General features: G+C 40.7%; 1 protein-coding gene and 1 long non-coding RNA gene across 3 annotated transcripts in view; both read right to left on the bottom strand.

Moving 5' to 3' along the window:
• Positions 1–23,099, bottom strand: part of CD109 (CD109 molecule) — an 85,628-nt gene that overhangs the window by 46,635 nt on the left and 15,894 nt on the right. The window contains exons 1-5 of one of the 2 annotated variants that reach the window (XM_064412413.1): positions 22,864–23,053; positions 22,410–22,570; positions 6,592–6,620; positions 2,763–2,993; positions 2,494–2,619 (exon numbers count right to left, since the gene is read on the bottom strand). In XM_064412413.1, coding sequence (XP_064268483.1) covers positions 2,494–2,619; positions 2,763–2,993; positions 6,592–6,620; positions 22,410–22,570; positions 22,864–22,928 — 612 coding nt within the window. In that variant the 5' untranslated portion in view covers positions 22,929–23,053. Of the gene's footprint in view, positions 1–2,493; positions 2,620–2,762; positions 2,994–6,591; positions 6,621–22,409; positions 22,571–22,863; positions 23,054–23,099 lie in introns of those variants that run through there. The other variant, XM_064412414.1, reaches the window with a different exon arrangement.
• Positions 1–23,099, bottom strand: part of LOC135296273 (uncharacterized) — a 200,414-nt gene that overhangs the window by 161,584 nt on the left and 15,731 nt on the right. The gene's annotated exons all lie outside the window — the stretch shown is intronic.

Raw genomic sequence — 23,099 nt, 5'->3', positions numbered from 1 at the left:
GAGAAAGCCCAGGTCATGGCATCAGGATAGCTAAGTCATACATAGATCAGTCAGGATTTGCCATATGAAAATATTCCTAAAGCCTCAACAGATCCATAAGCTGGCTGGATGTCATGTAGAGCCAGAGCTGGCAGTACTAGTTAAGGAGAGCAAGACATATCTGTCAAAAATCCCAGTCATATACTAAGCCTTCCTTAGCAACAAATCTAAGTTCTCAGTGGCCTCTCTTATCAGGAAGAATCTGAAATACCCTGAAAGTAAACCTAAAAATTTCTAGGTGGGACTTGGGGTTGCTGTTCTATTCCCAAAGGATAAGCACTGTAAGAATAGCCATTTTTATTGGACACCATGGTCTGAAACCTTTTTTTTTTTCCTTAAGTACAATATACACTTCTTTTTCTCCCCATCTTAATTTTCAATTCAAAGAGTTTAAATGTCAAAAGGAACAATTTAGCCTGCTCTCCTTTTAACACAAGTTTGGTACCTTTGTATTCAGCTGCTCCAGCAATCTGTGTTGTTAGAATGCATCTTCCATAGAGGCAAGAATAGAGAACACCTAGGGAACTGCATCAACCAGGGCAGCCAGGAGTGACACTGTGTCTTAAGCTGACACCTAAGGCCCTTTTAACTATCAGTTCTCAATAGAGTGTACTGAGAATTTGTCCAGACCCTTTTTGATCCCATCTAAATTTTCAGTATTCACAATAACTGCCAGTGCTGTGCTCTGCAGTTCAGTCATGATGTTTCAGTCATTTTGAAATCACTCTTTACCTCTTCTACCTGATGCCCTTTAGCTATATGTTGAAACAGACAGGAACAAAACATTCTGTTTACTTTCTCCGCATTATTCATGACTTGAGAGACATTCTCACTCTGACATATATTTTCCAAGATCATTAACCTTCTGTAGCATGGCTAAAATTTAGAATACAATCAACTACACTCTATTAAGGTTTCACTTCAATTGTCTCACAGCTGTTTCATTAGCCCAGATGAATTTACAAGTCATTTTTCTTTCAACTTCACAATTTTTTTTCTTTTTGGTTTTATTTCAGGAGGGAGTGGCACTCATTCAGATCCTGAAAACAGCAGCCACAATTCCTTCATCAATTATCTACTGATTTCAGCATTATTCAAGCCTTTGCAGAAAGCCCAAGCAATACTTCACAAACACTTTTTTGCTTGGCATGTGAGCTGTTGAAGGAGCCCACCACTGCCACCAGCCTTTGTCTCCAGGTCTGAGCCACACTTCCCCAAGGTGCTGAAGAGCACCTAAAATAGCTGTGAGTGGGGATGGCTTCTCAGCTGGATCAGTGAACTGGTCTGGTCTAGGCCAAGAAAAAAACAAATGCTTTTCAGTTTGGGTCGCTTCCCCACTGCACTTTGAGTCTCAGCCTGACTACAGCTGCTTCAGCGTGGCTGAGGCCACAGAGGCAGGGGATGGGAAGGAGTGGCAGAGAGCAGGGAGGAGTGCAGGAACAACTTCATACATTTTTCCCATCACAGACAACAGCAACAACTCCACACCCACATGACAAAGTGTTTGAAAAATCCGGTCCTGACATTCACTTGAGCACCTCCCTCATATGCCTAAGCCCATAGAAATCTATCAAAGATATAACTGGTACTGGCAAATGTTGCTCCAAAGCAATACATGATCATGTGAGTTTTTCTCCTCTCTACCCACCATCTCCCCCATTATGTAACACTAAGCAGTCCTGTTTATAGTTGCTAAATGTCTCTGAACAGCCACTGCAAGCCAAATAGGAAATGCAGTTCCCAAATTATAGGTATTAAAAAGAAGGCTGAATAACCCTGACACACAGAGTTTTGAACAACTAAACCTCCAGCTATTTTTGAAACATGTTCCATGGTGTATGAGGAGTGTAACAGCTTGAAGGAGTGACACGGGAGAGCTACTACCAATAGCAACATGCAACACAGACTCACAGTTTTGTTTTGCAATAGTCCTGTATTACTAGTCATCCTTTCTGTTTTACGAAGTTATTTTTTCCTCAGTAACTCATCAGTCACTCTGAGTTGCTGAAACACACCTAAAACTAGGCAAAGATCTGTAAATAGTCTTGGTTCCTCAACCCTTGAAACATTGACTGGCTGCACAGCGTGGTACAACAAATATCTGTGTATTTGCTTGCAAAATAAACGTAGGGGCATTTCACTTAAAAAGGAAAAAACTCTACTCCATGAGATCTTTCTTTTATATTAATATTACAACTCCTCACTTTTTTAGTACCATTTTTATTCTGGAATCAAAACACAGACCCTTAGAATAAAGTATGTATGTGTATTGAAAATCTTGTGAGGTTTGCATAGTATCTTTGCATAGTATCTTGCCCAATATTTGACACAAGGGAAGGATTTGCTCATCTCATGATCGATGTTTATAACTGGTTTCAGCAACGTAAACACAATTTTATACACATCTAGCAGAAGAAATAAATCTCTCTGTGATTTGGCAATGTTAATACTCACGTTCACTTCCACCTCTATGGACCAGTCTCCTAGTGGAGGGTTCATTGATAACTGAAATTTTTTGGAAACTACACCCAAATCGCCCTCCTCCATCAACCACTGCTGAATCAATTTCTTCCGAGGATCCTAGGAGAAAAGTCAAGCTGCATGTTAAATGTGAGTGGTCTTGCTAGCAAGAGTTAGGTAGCAATACATATGATCTGTATTTGTCAGAAATTTAGAACATGTGACACAATCTAACATCTAACAGTGCTCCTGTAGACACTTACTCGGATATATATATTCAGATACACTTGGTAAGGTTTGAGATCAGGATAGACAGTGACAATACGGAAGAGCACATCTTGTCCTGGTTTATACATGGATTTATCAGTCTGGATGAACACGGAGGTGCTCTTTGACAGGTACATCAGGCTGGTACGGTTGGAGAAGATGTGCCGGCCATCAGCATGGCCCTCCACCAGTAATTCATAATTCCCAGAAGCACTGTTCAGGGGCAGCTTAAAAAGAAATAGTGACACTCTGTTAGGTATCCAAAATATTCTTGAAGACACTACAATTTAAAAAACATTTGACATACAGGACTAATATATAACTGACCTTGTCAGCTTATGTAAATTTTCAAAAAGGGAAAGGGGGTTTTATTCATTACTTTAATGTCTTATTTCAACAATTACCAGAAAAATGTCTTATCAGAAGTACAACACATTTCCATGTAATTTTAAGTAGTAATCAGGTTTTCAAGAACATAAGCATCTATGCATTCATATACAATTCACAGACTTACACATGCATAGATTGTGCTGTCTTTTTTAAGCTATTTAGAAAGTTCTTTGGTTTGATATAATGGGCTAATGTTTTTCTTCATCACATTTTGCTATGGAATTTTCCAAAAATAAAATATCTGAAGAAGGTACGTGTAAGCAAGATGAACAGGACAGTAGGAGAACTTTGCACTTGTTTTTTTAGTTTTCAGCTTTATGTCCTATGGAATAGAAAAATCAAATACAGAATTTCTTTTTCATAAGGTGAGGTACTGCCTTTCAATAGCAACATCATTGATTTTGTCTCATTTCACTTTCATAATTAATAATTACAGCACGTACTGTGACTCATTTAGAAAGTAAAATAATTATTCTTCCAAAAATATTAAGAAATAAAGGAACATAAATTTTATATGGTTAACTTTTTCTGGACAGGCATTGAAGACCCCTTCAGTGCTGGCAGAAGAGACATATCACTGGCAAGGAAATTTAGACCACATAAGGTCAGAGTAATCACTCACAGATTTCTTCTCTCTCTGTGCCTTTCCAGTGCACAGAGGAAATCTAGAGCTCATAATTCAGATGCATCACTTCATTTCCTAAAGTTAGCTGGGGGGAATCCCAGTCCCAGGGGTTGAAAGCCTTAAAGCAGAGATGCTGCAGCACACTGGAGTTTCACTTGAGCAGAGCCTTCACAGACAACCACTGACCCCAGGGACACCCCAGCCCAGATGCTGGCTTCTGTACCACCAGAATGGCTCTTTGGAGAAGGGGAAGGGCTTTAACACTGCACACAGCTCATTCCAACAAGCAGCCCTGCTGAAAAGCTTATGAGTCACATGCTTCTGTTTGTAGTTGAAACTGTAAATCTGGAGTAAAACCTCTGAAGTTAAGACAAGTAAAAACAGGCTTGCATTTTTCAGCATAACATATGGAACTGAAGCACTACTCTTGCAGTGTAATGAAAATTACAGCTGTTAACTCAGCAGGCACAGCACTTCAAAAGTATCCTACCAAGTGCTATAAAGGAAGGCTGTACTGCTGTCAAAGCTCATTTTAATAGCACACACTAAGGCAACAGGGATTCACAAACATGGGAAAGTGTCACTGGATGACAAATGAGGTAGATGCAAATATCTGCAGAGAATATATTTCCTTCTCTGTGTGTTTACCTATAAAGAGGAATCAACTACAATTCCATCCCTCTCTATTAACTTTCTGTTTTTGAAACAAGCCAGAAAAAGAAATCAAGGGGAAAAATAAAAAGGCTCTTTTTCACCAATAAGCAGGCCTATGATGATATGGGAAGAAGAGATCCCCCTTTAGAATCAGGATTTACAGAATTAAATTTTAGATGCAAAGTTCCACACTGAAAAGGATTTTGCATTTTTTCCAGCTGCAGGTTTTTGTACACACATTGCCAAGAACATATGATTCACATATTTCAACACCCTCCAAATTCCATGCCAAGTATTCTGCAATATCTTAAATAAGAGGAACAGCCTTAGCTACTGCATCTCTGAAATACTACCTTATTATTACCTCCAACATTCATTTATGAATATTACTATTTCTTAAAGAAGCTGTAATCCCTAAAAATCAGATAGGATTCACTACAAGAAGTCCAGGACATATTACAATAATTCAAAATCAAAATGGGGAAAATAACCTTGTTTTGTTTCATCACTGCAGTGAATTTTACTCTTACAGCATTATTTTGCTGCAAGTATTGTCTTCAATTTCTTCTTTAAAAATTTAAATCTTCTATAAATGCCATTTAGAGACTTTATCTATTTTCCTGTATCCCTTTACTACCACAAATAATGATAGGTAGCATAGGTTTCTCCCTAGGTTTTTATATTTGTTATATTTCAAAAGATCTTTCCTTCCCAAAACATGGTTACATAACTGCCTTTCTTGGTGTAAAGGTCAGAGACAATGAGGTTTGCATTGCCATGGCAGTGCATTAGGACAGCTGAGGTGCAACATAACCCACCTTCTGTTTCACATATTTATGCCACCAGAAACTGCAGTAATACAATATTTCCACAATTGCTACAGTAGTAGTGACTGCCTCAGCCCCACCAGCTCCTTCTCTAAAGGGTTGTTTCTCAACCCAAATATGAGCAGGAGAGCTTTTAACACTAAGTAGTAGGAACTTGCTGTGAAAATATTTTATCTTAGTCAAAACATCCCAAATGAATGGTATTGCTATCCCCATTTTGGCAGTCCTAACACAAGAGAGAAAAAGGCCATCTCACGTACTTCTGACTACACCAACCACCATCACGAGTGCCTCAGACAAAGCAGCTACTGTTTCCTCTGGAAAAGATGAGGCTGAATCCAGAAACTCATTACCCACCTTCTGCTACCAGCAAATTACACTTTGGACAAAATCTAAGCCTACTGTGGCTACACAAATGAATAGAAAATCTTGCAGTTAAAAAAGGAGCCAGTTTTAATCTCTTCAGATAGCAGTGAGAGAGGGAGGAAAATGCCTTGCCTAGTTTTAGGTGCTTGAACATTTTAAGACCTGGCCAGATTATATTAAGGAACTTATTTTTTTTTTAATTAAAAGAATTTTCTACCTTTGCTAATGTATAGTTCATACAGATGCATTTCAACCTACTAATGCTGAGTTGCTCTTAATGTTGAGTTGCTCATTGTCATTGATTATCCATCTATCAAATACTTCCAGATTACTTAATCAGAGACAGTTTATTTGAGATCAGAACTTAAAACCACTGGATTATGGCATACTCAGACTTCTGGATGATTTTGGTAAAACTTTTTTCCTGATATAAATACCTAATTCTTTAGATTGGGTTTTCAAGATGAACATCCAGGATCATAAATTCAGGATTCATACACAACACACAATTCAAGACACCCTTTTGGTGTTTTTTATGTACATTCACTGAGTATGGATTTCCAAGGCCTTAGAAAGATTGTATATAAATATATTTTTATTTTTGTATTCCTCTATTGTTGCTTTACACAATTTTTTGGCTATAATTAGCCTTCATGGTGTGTCTGAAATACAGATGTAGGTATCAGCCAGTAAAAAAAGCCACAAATCAAATTTCTGTGTTCAAGTTCTATGATAGTTTGTGTTGATGCTGGAAACCAGCTCCCAAGTCCTGTAATTACTTCTAACAAGCTGCAGAGCATTTGATCTGAGAAACCCTTGATTTATTGGTCAGTAAATACACTCATCTGCACTGTGAAAACAACTGGGATCACATACAAAATATATCATCAACACCAACGGGTGGTAAGTTAAAGGCAGTCAACATTTTCTAAGGAAGGAGGGAAGGAAAAAAAAAATACTTACTACTGGAAGAACAAGAGTCCCAAAGGTACCTGAACAAAAAGGAAAAAATATCACAGTCAGAAATCTGTGAGATTAACTACGACACACTTACCAAAACATCAACATAATAGCAGTGCTGCTCCCCTTACATGGTTGATGGAAGATGTGCGATATCTTTTGCAGTGCTGCAAAAGTATGAACATCAACTGGCAGCAACATGACTTCTCTGTTTGGCGGGGGCTGTCCATGTGCTCGGCTTGAATGTTTTTCTTTACATCCACAGAGACTGAAACACTTTTACAATCCATTCAACCCTCTACACCACCCAAGTTATTATTTTCCACTGATTCTGCAGCCCAGATAAAGATTAAAATTTTTGAAACCATGCACAGGATTTATCACTCTTAAGGAAAGGAGAACCCAGAATTAACCTCACAGAATTATGTCACCATGGGAAAAAGTAACTAACATGTCAATATATTTGGGTTAATATAGCTTGTTGCTTTAACTATTTCAAATAATGTGGCTTCAAATATTTTTAGAATCCAAATAAATATCCTGTTAAACTCCTGGATATCATTATATCATGAAACCATTAGTGTCACAGCTCTTACCTTAATTACATCATGAATTATAGAACAGGACAGAACAAAATAGAACAGAACATTCCAGCTGGAAGCAATTTGATGACTTCAGGGCTCACCAAAAGTTAAAGCATGTTATTAACCGCATTGTCCAAAATCCTCTTAAACACTGACAGGTTTCAGACATCAATTACATCTCTAGGAAACCTGTTCCAGTGGTGGACCACCCTCGCAGTAAAGAAATGCTTCCTAATGTCCAGTCTGAAGTGCCGCTGCTGCAGCTCCCACACCTCGTACCACTGGATACCAGGCAGAAGAGGTCCCACCTCTGTCTCCACTTGGCCTCCTCAGAAAGCTGTAGATGGCAATGGGAGTGCCCCTCAGCCAGACTAGAGAAACCAAAGCCTTCAGCTGCTCCTCACAGGACATGCCTTTGAGCCCTGTTGCCAGTTTTGCTGCCCTCCTCTAGATGCACTGAAGGACCTTCTAAAGCTGGGGGTCCCAGAAGGGCACAGAGTACTCAAGGTGAGGCAGCACCAAGGCTGAATGCCATGGGATAATCACCTCTCTTGACTGGCTGGTGATGCTGTGCTTGATGCACCCTCAAGTATGTGGTTCCCCCTCTTGGCTGCCAAGGCACACAGCTGATTTGTATTTGCTTCTGCTGATTCTATTCAGTTAGACCTTTTTGTATCTCCTAAAAAGCCACAGGTTTATACCTATCAAAATTTTACTCAACTGTTTCACAGAGTAAGGAAAAAAAAATCTATTTATTTATTTATTAATGTCCTGCTTGATCCTAGACCTAAAGGCATTACTTCCAAGATAAAGCAATCACTCAACCTCTGAACTTCAATAAATGTTAGTTTTAGAAGTCCACAAATTCTTTCCTTTGACAATGGCAAAACAGAAGGAATCTCAATGAACTGCATACAGGTTGTCCTGACTGCTTCCAGAGCACTAAAGGGAAAATGCTATGTACCATCTATCCCAATTATAAACTGGGTGAAACCAAATGACTCACATCCCACAAATTAAGCCTGTGGGTAGCACACTGCAGTACTTCATTCTGGTACTCAAAACCTTAACAGGCATGGGCAGTACTGGGCCTAAGGAACACAGTTCTTTCCACAACATGTTTATGTTGCTGTTAAACCTATTTTTTTTTTTATATCATCTCTCTCTCCACTTGAGAAGCATCTCATGCAGTCATTAACTCTGAGCAACCTCATTGGCCTTTGAGGTTTTCCACACACCACTGTCTGGCAAAATACTTTTCTCAGCAGCCAGTGTAGAGGACAAACTGCCCCAATTCACAGTGGCAGGGAGCCCTCACACTTGGCACACAGGATATGCATTACAAAGTCTTGCAGAGTACCTGATCCACAGGCAATGTAAACACCTCTAGATGCACTGATACATTTATTCCCAACAGCTACCCAAACAACCCCATGCTCAAACAATTGCACTAAGAGATACAATTGCAGCTAAAGGAAACTTTGTCTTCCTCAGGACAGAGTGAGTTACTGCTAAGTAGAAAGCATTTTTCTTAGGGCATTATATTCCACTGTAAAGGGAGGAAGATGCATTGTAAATAGCAACAGAGATGGTACAAAGTTACCTCCTGAAATTTCTCTCAGTTATACACTAAAACCCTAACCCTTCTCTTGTTTCTTTCCCTCTCTGAAATAAGGCTGTGCTAAAGCTGGGGTAACCACAACCCATAGCACCAAAGGAAAAAAAAATCTTTGTCACTGCTGATAATTGGTTACCAACAAGGAATAGAAACCATTTACTACGTGTGTCTGAGTGGATATGCACAGGATTGTTCCGCTATGCTAGCTTTAACCTAATCCACACAGCTAATTACAGCAATGGCTACAGGAGTGACTTTACCCTGGGAGACACAAATCTGATATTTGCACCACAGCCCACACCACGGGGTTTCTATTTCCATCTTTACCCCTTCAGTGCAAACACACTGGTACCCACCCACCGCAAGGACAGAGTGCCAAAGGGAACCGCTGTGGCAGTCCTGTGCAGCATCCACCAGCCTGCAAAGCAACCTTAGCAGGGCAGGCACTTCAAAGCTTTCTCATTGGGGTAGTGCCTGCTTGCCTCCGCCTGTTTTGAGAACAACTGGCATGCAAAAAGCCAGAAATCTTATGGCAGGGTTTCTTTCCTGTTCCCAAGCCTGGGAGATGTAACATCAGGTCTGAGCTAGGTAAAAATATAATGCAGATGGGGAAAGACTTGGGGAGGAGGGAGATTTATATCACAGTTGCATTTGTGCAACTCAGGATTTACCTTCAGAGGCAGTGCTAGGGAGCCACAGCCTCCCCATAATAAAGCCCAGAGCACTAATTCCCAGCCAGTGAGAATCATAAAAGAGGCTCCAGGGCATGAGGTAATCTTCCAATTTATGTCACTATATAATTATTTTGCTACGAATTGAGCAGCCTGGGCAGATCTGAAATTCTTTAGCATTGCAGTGGATTCTCCTGTCATGCAAGATTTTCCCATGTTCTCAGAGACTATCAAGCTGCAGTCAAATCCCTGGAGCTCTGCTCAACTATTCCTAGGGATAACTTTGGACATGCTCAAGCAAGAGCATAGGTAAAACATTTCCTTGATGCCAATGCAGAAGAGCGGAAATTCACAATTTTTTCTGTTCACTTGATGAATTAAAGTTATATTTAATCATACTGCAATTTCAGGTTTATAAGGAATTAACCATGGTCTAACAGCTAGCACATATCACTGCTCTGCTGCAAGCCCTCCTATTGTGTTGCTGACTTTTACCCACATGCAGCATGTAGCACGCCCTCAAGATCAATCAAGTCTGGCATCTACTATCGCCAGAAAGGGCAACAGTCTTCTGTCTCCTTCAACACTGGAAGGAGACTGGTTTCTTTCTCTGGAAATAAAATACAGGTAGCTAACTCCAGGCAGAAGAAGCAAGTTTAGAAAGGAGCCTGGAACAGCTAAGCCACCAACACCAAGCACTGCAAACCACAAAACACTTCCTCCTGACTCATTCCATCTGCTCTCCACAGCAGAAGCCACCAGCACAACTGGAGTGGGACATAGCAAGGAACAACCAGGCAAGAGCACATGTCCCTGCTACCACAAGAGATCAGTTAGGGAGTACTTCCAGCTGGGAATCATGACTTTGTTTTAGGGGGAGACACGAAAAATTGAGTGGACTGTTACAGACTAATATTGAAGAAAGTTTAAAAAACAAACTACCAAAAATCCCAACAGAAGTCACATGAGCCTTCAAGAATAAAATCTCTCTCCTTGTCATTTGCAAAACCATTTCTTTCACAGACTTCCTGAGACTTATACTGTATTCATTCAATAACTACTGCACTGAGAAAATACACAGAAATACAATGGAAACAAATGCCACACTGTCCTGCCCATTTTGCTCAGAATCCCTGGCATTTAGGAATGCCCAGTAGATGAGGAATCAAAGTGTGGGAGTGACATGTCAGCAGTACATTATTTTTCCACCCTGCCATTTTTTGTCAGCGCAATAGTATTATTATCAATAATAATATTAAAAGCAAATATTAAAAATTCTACATAAACACATTATTTTTTTTTTTAGATTTATGGAGAACAGCATGAACAATGGCATCTTAAATTCTTCCCACTGCATAGGCCTGACCCAGAAACTTATGCTTCCCCTTCTTGAGATGACACTACTAGAACTAGTCATAAATGTTTTAGCTTCCACCCCTAAAAAAGGACAGAGGTTCTAGAAAAATTACTGTATGGCTTGGCACAGTGAAGTAGAGCTTCTGCCAATATATCAGTAAAGCAGCACTTCAGTCTCTTATTTACATACATTCAGCACTGACTGTATATTCTAGCTCATGTAGCAGCTATTGCTACAAACAGTTTTTCTCACTTAAACTTTTCTACCTATGTCCTCAATCCTTCTTCATAATATGTGAGAACAGAAAAATATAACTGGAATTACTTCAGATTGATTTACTGAAATTATGCCACATCTTTCCTCTGACAGCTGTGCTCATACATTCATGCATAGGAAACGGATAAACATTACAGAAAAACATTTTCTTTGCAGTTATTTTCTACTGCTGAATAAATTTCAAAAACTCTCATCATATAAATAAAAATTAGTGTTCTTAAATGTCCTTCCAGATTTTTATTCTTGTCCAAAATATATACTATTTTTGTGTTTTAAAAATATTAAAAAAAAACCACACACACACACACCAAAAAAAGCAGTAATACGAAGGCCTAAGCTGTCCAGGAAGTGAAAACAACTTATTCTTCAAAGAAGACCTACAAATCTGTTGAGTTCACAGTTTGCTTTAAATATGTTATACTCCTCATCTATCATGCTAAAGCTAACACCCAAATTAGTACTGATTATTTACACAATAGCCCAAAATACAGAGCTTAAGCCACTGCTGTAAAGTTATGGCTCAGTTTGGCACAGATGACAGAAGGAGGGGCAATACAGCACTCAAGCACACAACAGGGACTGCCAGGGGACGTCAGCACTCGGGCTGACATCCAAAGCCAAATGAGGCCAACAGGCCTCTAGCAAAGGGGTATAACTTGCTCCAAAATGCCTCCTAAACCCTGTCTGCCAGCACTACGTACACTCCTCTCCACAGCCACTTCCTACCCTCCTCCCCTTATCCTTTGCAGTTGTTTTTGAAAGGCTAAAAGCACTCAGAAATTACAAAGGGAGAGAGAGGGGCAAGGTAGCAGTGCTGCCTATGGAGAAAGATGTAAGGAGACAGGAGGAATGATCTAAACTGGACCAAAGTTTGTTACCTAAGAATCTGGTCAAGAGACAGGGCACCACAGCCCCAGAGGACAGAAGAAAGGCAGAATGCACAGATGTTTTTGTGATTAAAGCTATGTTTTACCAAACTCTGCAGTTACTAGCAAATTCTAGATTCAGTCTGCAATGAGAAGCTTAGGGATATTTTCCTGACAACTAGATAAACACCCTTCATCACCTAAATACAAAAGTTTTTCCCCCATCTCCATGATCAGAAGAGTGGAAGAAACCCAACCATAGCACATCCAGAAACACTCTTGGCCAGGACACAAGAGATGCAGATTTACTAGAAGGTATGAACAGGCACTGTCCTTTCCTCTCCTCTGTCCCCTGACCACAGCATTCTCTGTGTCTTTCGACCTTACATGGCAAAGGAGTCATGGTACTCGGCTGCTTGTCACTTTTAGTGATTCAGCCATTCTTCCTTTGTCAGCATTGTCAGATCTACCCTTGAGGAACACTACCATCTCCCACCCTCTCAGACCAACAGATACTGGGGGTGGCTGGGCACCTCTTCCCTTGCCCTGCCACATCCATGATCCTTTCCTCAAGCAAGTAGCATGTTTTCCTGATGACTGGGCCTTTTTAGACTTAAAGTGTAATTCAGACATTTAATTCTTCACTCAGTCTTCTAAAGTCAACCAACCAGCCCCATGGATTATACTATTATTACCACTTTCAGCTGATAGTCAGAGACTGGCCAGTTCCAAGAACACAATACTTAGATAAACCAGAGAGTGTTTTCTAAAACACTGCATGCTGGGTAGGAAAACTCAACAGCTTCATATAATCTTTTTAATCAGAGACCTTTTGAGAGCTATCCAGGCACTACCACTGCTTAAACTCAAGTACAGCCTCTTTTCAACTTTCTCCCGAGACAAACCTAAGAGCCATCCATGGACTTCTTGTCATGCGTATGACATTACCACTGCCTACCATACCATAGTGAGTCTACTGCCATGAATTATAAATTTACAGCTGTTAGGAAGGCAATTTTTGAATACTACACAGGAAACTTTCTTGACATCAGATCCAGTCTGCGAAACTATACAAACAGTTCAGAATAATCTCAGACTAAACCTTCTACACAATTAAATGTGAAATACACTTCATCGCCTCAGTGACTATGTACAAATACACAAACACAGACATCTCCACACGCTGCTTTCAAGGCACTATTGGCCACCATTATTATCCATTCTGATGTCCATGAAATAAACACAGACACAACAAAGGCAATTAAAAGCAGCTGCAGTTTTTATTCCAAGTTCAAATATAGGAAAATCACATTAGGACAAAATATGGCTAAGCCTGTACATGCCAGACATTTGGCAGTATTAACACCACCCTCATCACACCAATTGCTGTAACTGGAGCAAAATCTCAAAGTCAAGTCACTACTCAAACTCATTCACTGCAAATAATGCATTCAGAATCTATTGAAATTTGTGCTTAAAGGGAGTAAAAGAAGGTTTGTTCTCATATTGGTTTTCTTCCATTTTCTGGAACACATTTAAAGTTTGTGATAACAAAGCCACATAATTTTTCTGAGGCAATAAAATTATTTGAATATATAAAAACAGTACCAGAGACTTTCTCCATCAGTAAATGAAGGCAATATAAATCCCAAACCATACAAAATAAGAACACAGACCTCAAAGTATACCTCCAGGAAGCTGAAGAAGTGGTCTGTCACTGTAACCATGTTTTCTATGCACACACTCATTTGGACTGCAGTGAATGTAGGTGAACCAGCATCATCTCTTGACACTTGCTATTCAGTCTCTGCTGACAGGATCTCAACTGTGCATTCACAAACAGGTAGTCATGGATAATACAGCATGGAAACCGGCAACACTGCCAGTGCTGAGTCATAAGGGTCTCATGAAAAGAAAAGTTACCTCTGTATGACTCAAAACTCGTGAATTTCCCAACTGTTTGCTGCCTCTGAAAGTATTTCTCTAACTCAGTGCTTCAGCTTGGATCTCGTTCTAACTAGACACCATTAAGGACATCACCTTAGACCTATCTACTGTTAGCTCCCACCCTTTTACTCTTTAAAGCTACTTTTCATGTACCTCATAGTACATAGCAGGTGTATAGCACACTTTTCCTGATATGTCACACCACTTCCTCCTATCTCTCCTCAGACACTTTTCAGAATGTAGAAGAGATTCCCAGGGTCAAACCCAAGTCTGTCTGGCCCAAGATCCCACATGCAGCGACGATCAAAGAAGACATCTGAACAGCATCAAAAGCAAACAGGTACACAGTGACCCTTCCTTGGATACTCTTCCCAGCCTGTGCAATCTGTGTGTCTTTATACTGGGCCAATCCTCAGTGGACTTCTGTCTTGTAAATATGTGCAGTCATGTCTTCCATCCACAACAACTGGGACATGGAGTTCCACAATTTATTTTCATCTCTTATGAAGGCCCATCTTCCTCTGTCAGGTTTGAACTCGTCTCCTGAGAGATCTCAGATCCTTCCGTCTGCTCTCCCTGGCATTTCTCCAGTTGGTTCACAGGCTCCATGATGAGCACCAAAAATCAAGCACAGCATTCCCCAGCATGCCCAATTAGGCTGTGAAGATTACTGGAATACTTTCTCATAACTTACAGAACATGTATGTAGTTTACTTCCGAGTGTACTTCTGAGCACAATGTTTACTTTCTTTTTTGAGCATCACAGTATTACTTACAAGACTTCACTTTCTGTTACCTTTAAATCATTACCCCCACCCCTATACACATGCCACTTTTCCTGCAGGACTGCATCATCTTGTTCCCCATCCAATAAACACAAGTTCTTTTATTCATCAACAAAAGCAGAACTACGCACTAGTTCTAGTGAATCACACTCCAGGTTTTCCCCAATCATTTCTGGTATTGCAAAAAAGGATTAGATTTTCAACACATTCTCCCAGTGTCCTTACCACCCCTTCACTAATCTAATAAACATTCTCCCTTTTTCATTCATGTCAATCATACTGAACACTACAGTTTCTGGGCAACTCATTTCCAGTTTGAGAGTGAACCACTTAGACTTACTTGATGAACACTATTTTTCATCCAGGTAAAAACACATTAAATAAGAATTTCATGCCGTCCCTGCTTCCCCAGCTGGCTTGTCAAAGTGCCATGCCAGACTATCAAAAGCCTTAGTAAAATCAAAATATGACAAAATCCTGCTTCTTCTCCACCTACAACCCTTGCCAACCCATGGTGCAACACATTTTCTTTGCAGGTTTTCAATCTTCCAGAACCCCTCTGTTCGCTTACGCTCTCAGAACTTCACTAGCAGATTTTAAATTATTTCAGTCAATTCCTTAAATATTCTATGGGCAATTTTGTCAAGCCTAAACACTTGATCAAAATGCTCTTTAAACTGTTCCTCCCCTTTTGTAATCTTACTTCTTAAGCCTTTTCCATGACAGTTAGTTGATCTTCTTAGTGAAAACTAAACACTTACTGCCTCTCACCATCGTTAATCATCAGAGCAGCAAGCCACAGAAGAAGCAACCCTTCTCATCAGAGTAGCAAGCTGTTGCCATCTTGTTGCAAAGCTTTCATACCTTCTTGGAGATTTCTCAGGGACAGCTCCTCACAGCACTGACTCCTTCTTCTCCTCCTCCTCTGCACAGCCAACAAACTCCATCTCACCTCTCAACCAGCCAACCTGCTCTTTTACAATACCCCTCTTAATTGGATCCAGCTGTGGCCTATTAAGGGCAGGCTTGTTCTTAATGCTTGATAATTGGCACAGCTGTAACTCCTTAGGGGTGAGATTACCTTCACCATCTCTATTCTCCTACATTTTATCTATCCACAATTCCCCCTTTTTCTTTTAATTACAAAGTTACAGTATCTCTAGAATATTGACAATATCCACAGCTGTACAACTTTATAAGGTAACTCACAAGAATAAGTTAAAGGCTATATATGAAGGCAACAACAAATCAACAGCTATAGAACTTTGAACAACATTGATTCAGCATCTGTCAAGTGTACTTATGCTTATGGAATATAAACTTTTAAACTTATGCTTAATCAAAGATTCATAGTTGCAATTCACAAACAAAATGCACATGTTTCATCAGCAAACAAATACACCATACTAAATAATACAGTTACTCTTTCCCCAGTCCCCACTGCTGTTTTAATAATTCTCTTCTTCCTTCTACACATTTTGTTGTATTAGTTGATCACTGCAATCCTCTCTTGTCTTGCTCTGTTTTCTTTTAAAGTTGTATAAAGTGATTTCTAGGTGGCAGCCAAATCTGCAGCTACCTTGTCCCCTTTTTGACACTATATTTCACAGTTTGTTTGATATACGTGGCAAGAAATTTAAAAAAAAAAAATCTGTTCAGCACTCAATATATTATTTCTCATTGTGTCCCCAGCAGCTCACCTGTACCTCAGGTGTCGAAATCTGTCAGGTCTAGACCACACAGCTTAACCTGCTGCTCTCATTGCTACACTGGGCTCCATCTTAGGCTGCACCTCGCCCTGCAGCCCACTCCCAATCATGTTGGGTTACTGTGGAGATAGCCACTATACAATTTTTGAAGGCTTCTCTTACATGTTGTCTGTGCACCTATGACTCTGCCTCTCAGAGCTCCATGTTGCTGTTGTTCCAGTGCTCGTGTAGCAGTGATTTAGCAAACCTTCTCCTGTACTCCTCAGGGGCCATGCTATTGCTGAGGCACCCCCTGCTGCTGTGGCCATGCCATTTGCCACTTCTATCACGCAGCTTGTGTCCTGCTGCACACACTGCCATTCAGGGGGAACCCAGCACCATCCTAGGTCCTTGATCACGTCAGGGTCACCAATTGTTGCCATCTTGTTGCAAAGCTTTCATACCTTCTTGGAGATTTTCACGAGCAGCTCCTCACAGCACTGACTCCTTCTTCTCCTCCTCCTCCTCTGCACAGCCAACAAACTCCATCTCACCTCTCAACCAGCCAACCTGCTCTTTTACAATACCCCTCTTAATTGGAACCAGCTGTGGCCCATTAAGGGCAGGCTTGTTCTTAATGCTTGATAATTGGCACAGCTGTAACTCCTTAGGGGTGAGATTACCTTCACCATCTCTATTCTCCTACATTTTATCTATCCACAGCAAGCCACATCCTTTGCTAGATTTCTTGCTACCAATGTTATTTAAAAACCCTGCCTTACTATCCTTCACATTCTTTCCTACTAATGGTTTGGCCTTACCAGTTTTGTTCTTCATTACCCATGCTACTTCTTTAAGTTCCTTTGTAATCTGATCTCATTTGCAGATTCTGTATATAGTTTTCCTTCTTTCTGTTTTTTGGCCAGTTTAGATCATGTTTAGTTACTTCATTTCTTACCTCTCTGTTCTGTTAATGTTCACTTATCCTTTCAGTATGAATCTCCCAGGAATTTTCACCCTTTGCTTCCCTTCTTGTTTCTGATAGCATGTTACCTACCAGTTTGTGTTTGTTTTCAGCACTTCTTTTTTCCCTAATTCACAACCTTTAGTTTGTTCTTCTCTCTCCTCCCCTTCCTAAAAGCTCCAAAGCCCCTCCAGTTTACAGTGGCAACAGGGAACTGCACACAGGCACATGTAATATTCCCTCGTCCGTATGAGTTGCCCCACTGTCTGCATTTCTGTTTTATCCCACCCTTCTGAATATACTGTGGAACAGCCTGGAGTGCTCAATCTGCCACACCCTCCTTGGCTGGAGATCAACAAAGAACATGGTGACCAGAAAAACCTCATGTACAAACACATAAGCCTTGAGTCACAGAAGGACTCCTTCCCCCATCTCAAACAGCATGCAAACAATAAAATAAAGCTCAAGTACTGCATAGGATCGCTACTCCCATTTTTCTGCAAACAACTTAATGGGTCTGTTAGCAGGATGGATTCAACAACAGGCACAGAAACCTGATGGGTTTTGTTCCTTTATGGTTTTGGGTTTGTTTGTTTGTTTTATCTACTCCAGCTATATAAAAGCCCATAAAAGAGCACCTTCTTCTCTACTATATCAGCGACCTCTGGGTCCAGCCCCAACATCTCCTTCCCAAAAACTTTACTTCATTCTGATTTTGCATACGTTATGTGCATGTGCTGATTATTTAACAACTTATTTTTCATAAGGCACAGCTACGTGTACTTTTGGATATGGAGGTTATACATGCAAAATCACTGCTGGCAACTCCTGCTCTCTCACTGTTTGGCTTTTTAGGCATTGACAAAAAAATTAGGCAGAAAGATGTTCCACTAAACTGCCAGCAAAACCTTTTACCCCCAGATATTCAGCACAGACACTATAGTCACCAATAACTCAGTCATTTTATTCTGACATAAAGTACAGAGGCAACTCAAGGTTAATAAAAAGGACTGAGGGGTTGAGGCCATTCATTCCCACTTAGGTGTTAATTTACAACTTAGTATTCCTAGTGTTTCTCATTGGTTCTTATACTGACATGGTCAGAATCATATTATTAAGTATGTAAAACATGCCTTCTGGTAAAAGGAGATTTTTCATTGTCTCTATGGAGGATCACTACATGTCTGAGCTTGACAAACATTCTCACAAACTGGCATGCTTCATAAATCCTAGCCGAGTATTTACCAGGCTCTAGCTCAGTAACCTCTGTTAACAAGTAAGTGTACTCCTCTCTGGAAATACAGAAAAGCAGCATAAATTAATTAATATGTACAATTCATCTACAAACTATGCATGCTACTGTAAACCAAATTCCCCAGTATCTTCACATAATTCTCACTCACCATGCCTTAAATACATTACGTTGTACCTTATAAAGCAAAAGTTTTAACTAATGAATCTTACTCTTTAGAATTAAAAATATTCTTGCTCTAGGGCAAATTATGACACCTCATTACACACAGAAGCTTTTCTGAAAACCAATTTTTTTTCCCAACTTATATGCTTCTTATTCTTTCCAAATCATTCCAGCACCAACACAGAAAATACTTTTCAGAACCTCTCACAATTAAGGTGTAAGGTTTCTCATACTCTAACACACAGAGCAATGTCTGGGTAGCAAACCGTCTAAGAAAACACCTCCTGCCAATTCATAGTACATCTTTATTATCAATTACTGCATGACTATGCATGGCAAGAGTCACCCTTCACTGCAATCACTAAAGATCAAGTTATTCATGCAGGGAATTTAACTTGTTCGTCTGTTATTCCCATAATTTCTTTTTTTGCTATTGACACAGAAAACCCAACAGCTCCAATTGCACACAAGCCATTGTCACCTTCTGCAGCCATTTTCAATCAGGGTGAGGATCTTTCTGAGACTTAATCTCCACAGAAAGTGTGTCAAGGCTTGGTACAGCTCACAAAATGGCTTTAGTCAGTGCTTTGTGTTTTTCTGGCGTCTGCTCTAGGCAATGGAAACCTATTCTGTCCTTGTGACGCATTCTATCTTTTTGGGGTTGAGCTTGCTCACACAAAGTTTACCTGTAGCAGCAACCTCGCCCTTGCAAACATTCAGTTGGGGTTTTTTCTCCACTGTATTAAATGCAATTAACTTAATTTCTGCACCAAAATATTGGTCCTAAATAATCTCCCTTCCTATACAGTACATTTAGATTCTGGAATATTGTGACAAGCTCAAAGTATCTTTAAATCCATGTGCATGCGCACTTTCTCCTTCACTCCAAATACCCACTAGCCACTTATTAATATTTATTTTCCCTTAGTTATATAAAATGCACAATAATGATGGGAACCAACCTCCAGTGCTGAAGTGTTTCTCTAACAGACAGTTGCCCAAGAATCACTGAGACATTGAAATTCCACTACCAGTAATATTAGAATAATAAATGTTTCATCAACCATCAGAGGGCAAACAGTCTATTTCTTATTCAAAGCAAGAATTATATTATAGAAATTAAAAAATCCCATGCCTCTAATACAATAAGGTCCTCTCATGGAGCTAACTCAGAAGCTTAGACCACTATATGTATCATATTGAGTGCCTCCTAGAGAACCAGGTTAAAACCTTAATTTAAGGCAATTGCAGAAGCATTTGACAGACAGGTATGTAATAGCACTTACACTGAGGTACTTGAATGAACTTGGCCTGTCAGATTAAACATCCCTAATAAAAACTGTGTCTTCAGACTGTCCTATGTCTCCAGCACCCATTTCCAACTCAGTTCCACCAGCACAAACATTTGCACATTAACCAGGGGATCTGTCTGCCTAAAAAAACATTCAAACAAAATAAAAACTTTATTTTTCAGTCAGATCAGTTTCTCAGAGCAGTTAATCCCCTGCTTTTGCTGTCACCATGCAAGGAAAACTACAGAGCATAATTGAGCCAGCTTAGGCAACAGTGCCACTGAATGAGCAGTCTAACCAAGGTAGGTATTCAGTGACAGATAAACCAACATTCTCTGAGCACTAATATATGCAGCAATTATGTAATTTAAAGACGATTTTTTCTGCCTGGAGATATGCTTGGGTTTTTTCCTTTAGCTGCAACAGCTGGTTTGATAAAACCTCCAGTCTTCCTTCAGTCACAGACAAAGATCAGCTACAACAATACCACTTCATATTTTATCTTAAGATTGTTGTGTTCTTCAACGAAAATTTTAAAGATTTATGTTCTTATTCTGACAAGCTGCATTTGCTTCTCTCTGACAACTTGCTTTCTCTCTGAGTCAGAACTGATCTACACCTGCATCATCTTTGGATGCATGTCTTCAAGACCACATCCTCTTTTACAGGACAGTTCCCTTACTTCTGGCCCTTAACAGTTTTGCTTACATATTTGTTCACGGAAACAAATTACTAATATTTTGTATAATCTGACTAGAAAAAAATTGATGGCCACATACTAAATGTTAAGAACTTTACAAGAGGAAATAAACAGTATGCTCAGCATCTTTTTTTGTTGGTTTTTTTGTTTGTTTGTTTCACTTATCAGGTAAAAAAAGCATAGAAAATTTAAAGATATATTTAAAAGACTGGAAAATATTAGACGTTAGTAATTCAGTACAGCATTTGTCCTTTCTCCTCACTGTAGCCACCTGTTCCTGATAAGCCCCCAGTGACTCTGACTTCAGCAGCTCCCAGTGTCAAGCATTATTCTGTGTGCTCAGAAGACAGAGAGAGCCACATATTTTTACAAGCTTGGAATTACCAGTTACTTGTCTGGCTTTTAATGGTGAGAAGGACAAAAACAGACGGGTTGAAACTCATGCAAGGCTCACTGAACTCTATGTTAAAGCAGAACAGAAGCAGGAAATAAAAGCCAGTATAGTTAGAGGGAAAAAGAAGTAGAAGACAATTTATTTTCTTTTTAAAACTTTGGATTTAAAAATGAAACAACAAAAGCTGACTGGTTTAGGTTTATTTTGGTTCTATATCAAATTTTTTTCATCTGAGTTCAAATGCACTCCCCATCACACTCAGAGCCTCAATCTTCTCTGCAGGCTGTGAAGGCTTTGAAATGAAGGTGCGATGCTTCCCATTAAGGCATCTACATTAATTGTAAGACATTAACAGAAGAATTACACAAGCACAGAGAAAGAGCATTATAGCAGGGTAGATTTTTCAGTACCTCACACTGCCCTCAGACTCTCTACTTCTAACAAATAAAAAGCTAGAGTTTAGATGTTGTTTATATCACCTCAAAGTAAAAGCAGTATGAAAGCTGAACTATCCATAAAAAAATATTCTCTTTCTCATGAGGACAAATCCCAGGTAGGATATCTCTATACTTCTGTTGCCAGGTGACCTTTCTAAAAAGTAACATTGGCCAGGACATCTCAGCTTTTCAGAGCTCCCACCACATCCACTACCCCTGCCTGGTGGCATAGATTAAATCAGTCTCTTCTCACATTTACTTATCTTCCATCCCCAAACTCTCCACAATTCAGTTCCTGATCCTTAAAAATTTTTGTTTCTTCAAATGCACAGAGCTTCCAAGTGTCTGACACAGTCATCTTCACTTTCCTATGGTCCTCAGGTCATTACTTTCATGAAGAAGCAGCTTCAGTTGCTGCATTACCTTGTTTATTCCACCCCTTCCGTTCTCCCACACGTTTCCACTTTGCACTTTAACAAGCTACCAGTAAGCAACTTTTCTACTACTTCTAGTGGCCCCACTACATGAACCAGAGTGCTTCCTGGTTCCTCAGAAATCCCACATCCATCACACTTTGCTATTTGATTATTTTAGGAGTTTACAACAGTTAACACACCCATGCAATCACTCATATCCACCTCAGATGCCCAACTCCAAACAGAGCCAGCAGCGTACAAGACTATTTTCCCATAGCGACTCCTACTTGGTAAAATTAATTTCCTATTTTAGTACCACTTAGAAGCTGGGATATTTTGGGAGGATTAAAATATTCCTGTGAGAAGGCAGACAGAAATACTTCCAAACCAAGTCCATTCTTTTTCTTACCTTTCTCAAAGACCATTTCCCTGCTCAAGATGGTCTCGTTATCTCTGATCACTTCTCCCTTTACGGCGACCCGTGCTGGGCTATCCGGCAGCAGAGCTACCCCAACAGTCAAGTTTGCTCCAGGCCTGATGTTCCAGGGAGCTGCCACAAGGAACGTAGGTCTGGAAAGCCCAAACGGAGAAAGGGCAGGGGGTGAGACACACTCTCACAAAAAGTAACCGCGTACACTTAAAGACATACGATACACGTTGCCAAGCTCTTCTGCCGCTCTCCGCTGCGGAGGCTGGAGGTGATGCTGGCCCCCGGGTGCGCAGGACGGGGCGCGGGCAGCGCCGCTCTGCCCGCTCCCGGGACCCGGGAGCGCCGGGAAGCGCTGCCCGCGCAGCCCCCGTGCCGGCCGGGAGGGAAGGAAGAAGAGGTGCCCCGTGCCCTCGCCCGCCCCAGCCCCACGTACCCGGCCGCCGCGGAGCTGCAGAGGAAGAGGAGGAGGAAGAGGACATCGCCGCGGGACCGCGCCATGGCTCCCCGTGCGCGCTGCCCGGTGAGTCCGCCGCTGTGCGCAGGGCCGGGGCCGGGGCTGCGGCCGGGCGGGAGGCGCCTTGGCGGGCGGGGAAGGGAAGGGAAGGGAAGGGAGAGGCGGCCGCTGCCCCAGCGCCAGGCACGCTCCGCCGGCGGCAGGAGCCCGGGGCG

Source organism: Passer domesticus, chromosome 3 (genome assembly GCF_036417665.1).
Source record: "Passer domesticus isolate bPasDom1 chromosome 3, bPasDom1.hap1, whole genome shotgun sequence".
NCBI lineage: Eukaryota > Metazoa > Chordata > Aves > Passeriformes > Passeridae > Passer > Passer domesticus.
Note: the sequence above shows the minus strand (reverse complement) of the source record. Positions and strands in the feature narration are given on the sequence as shown.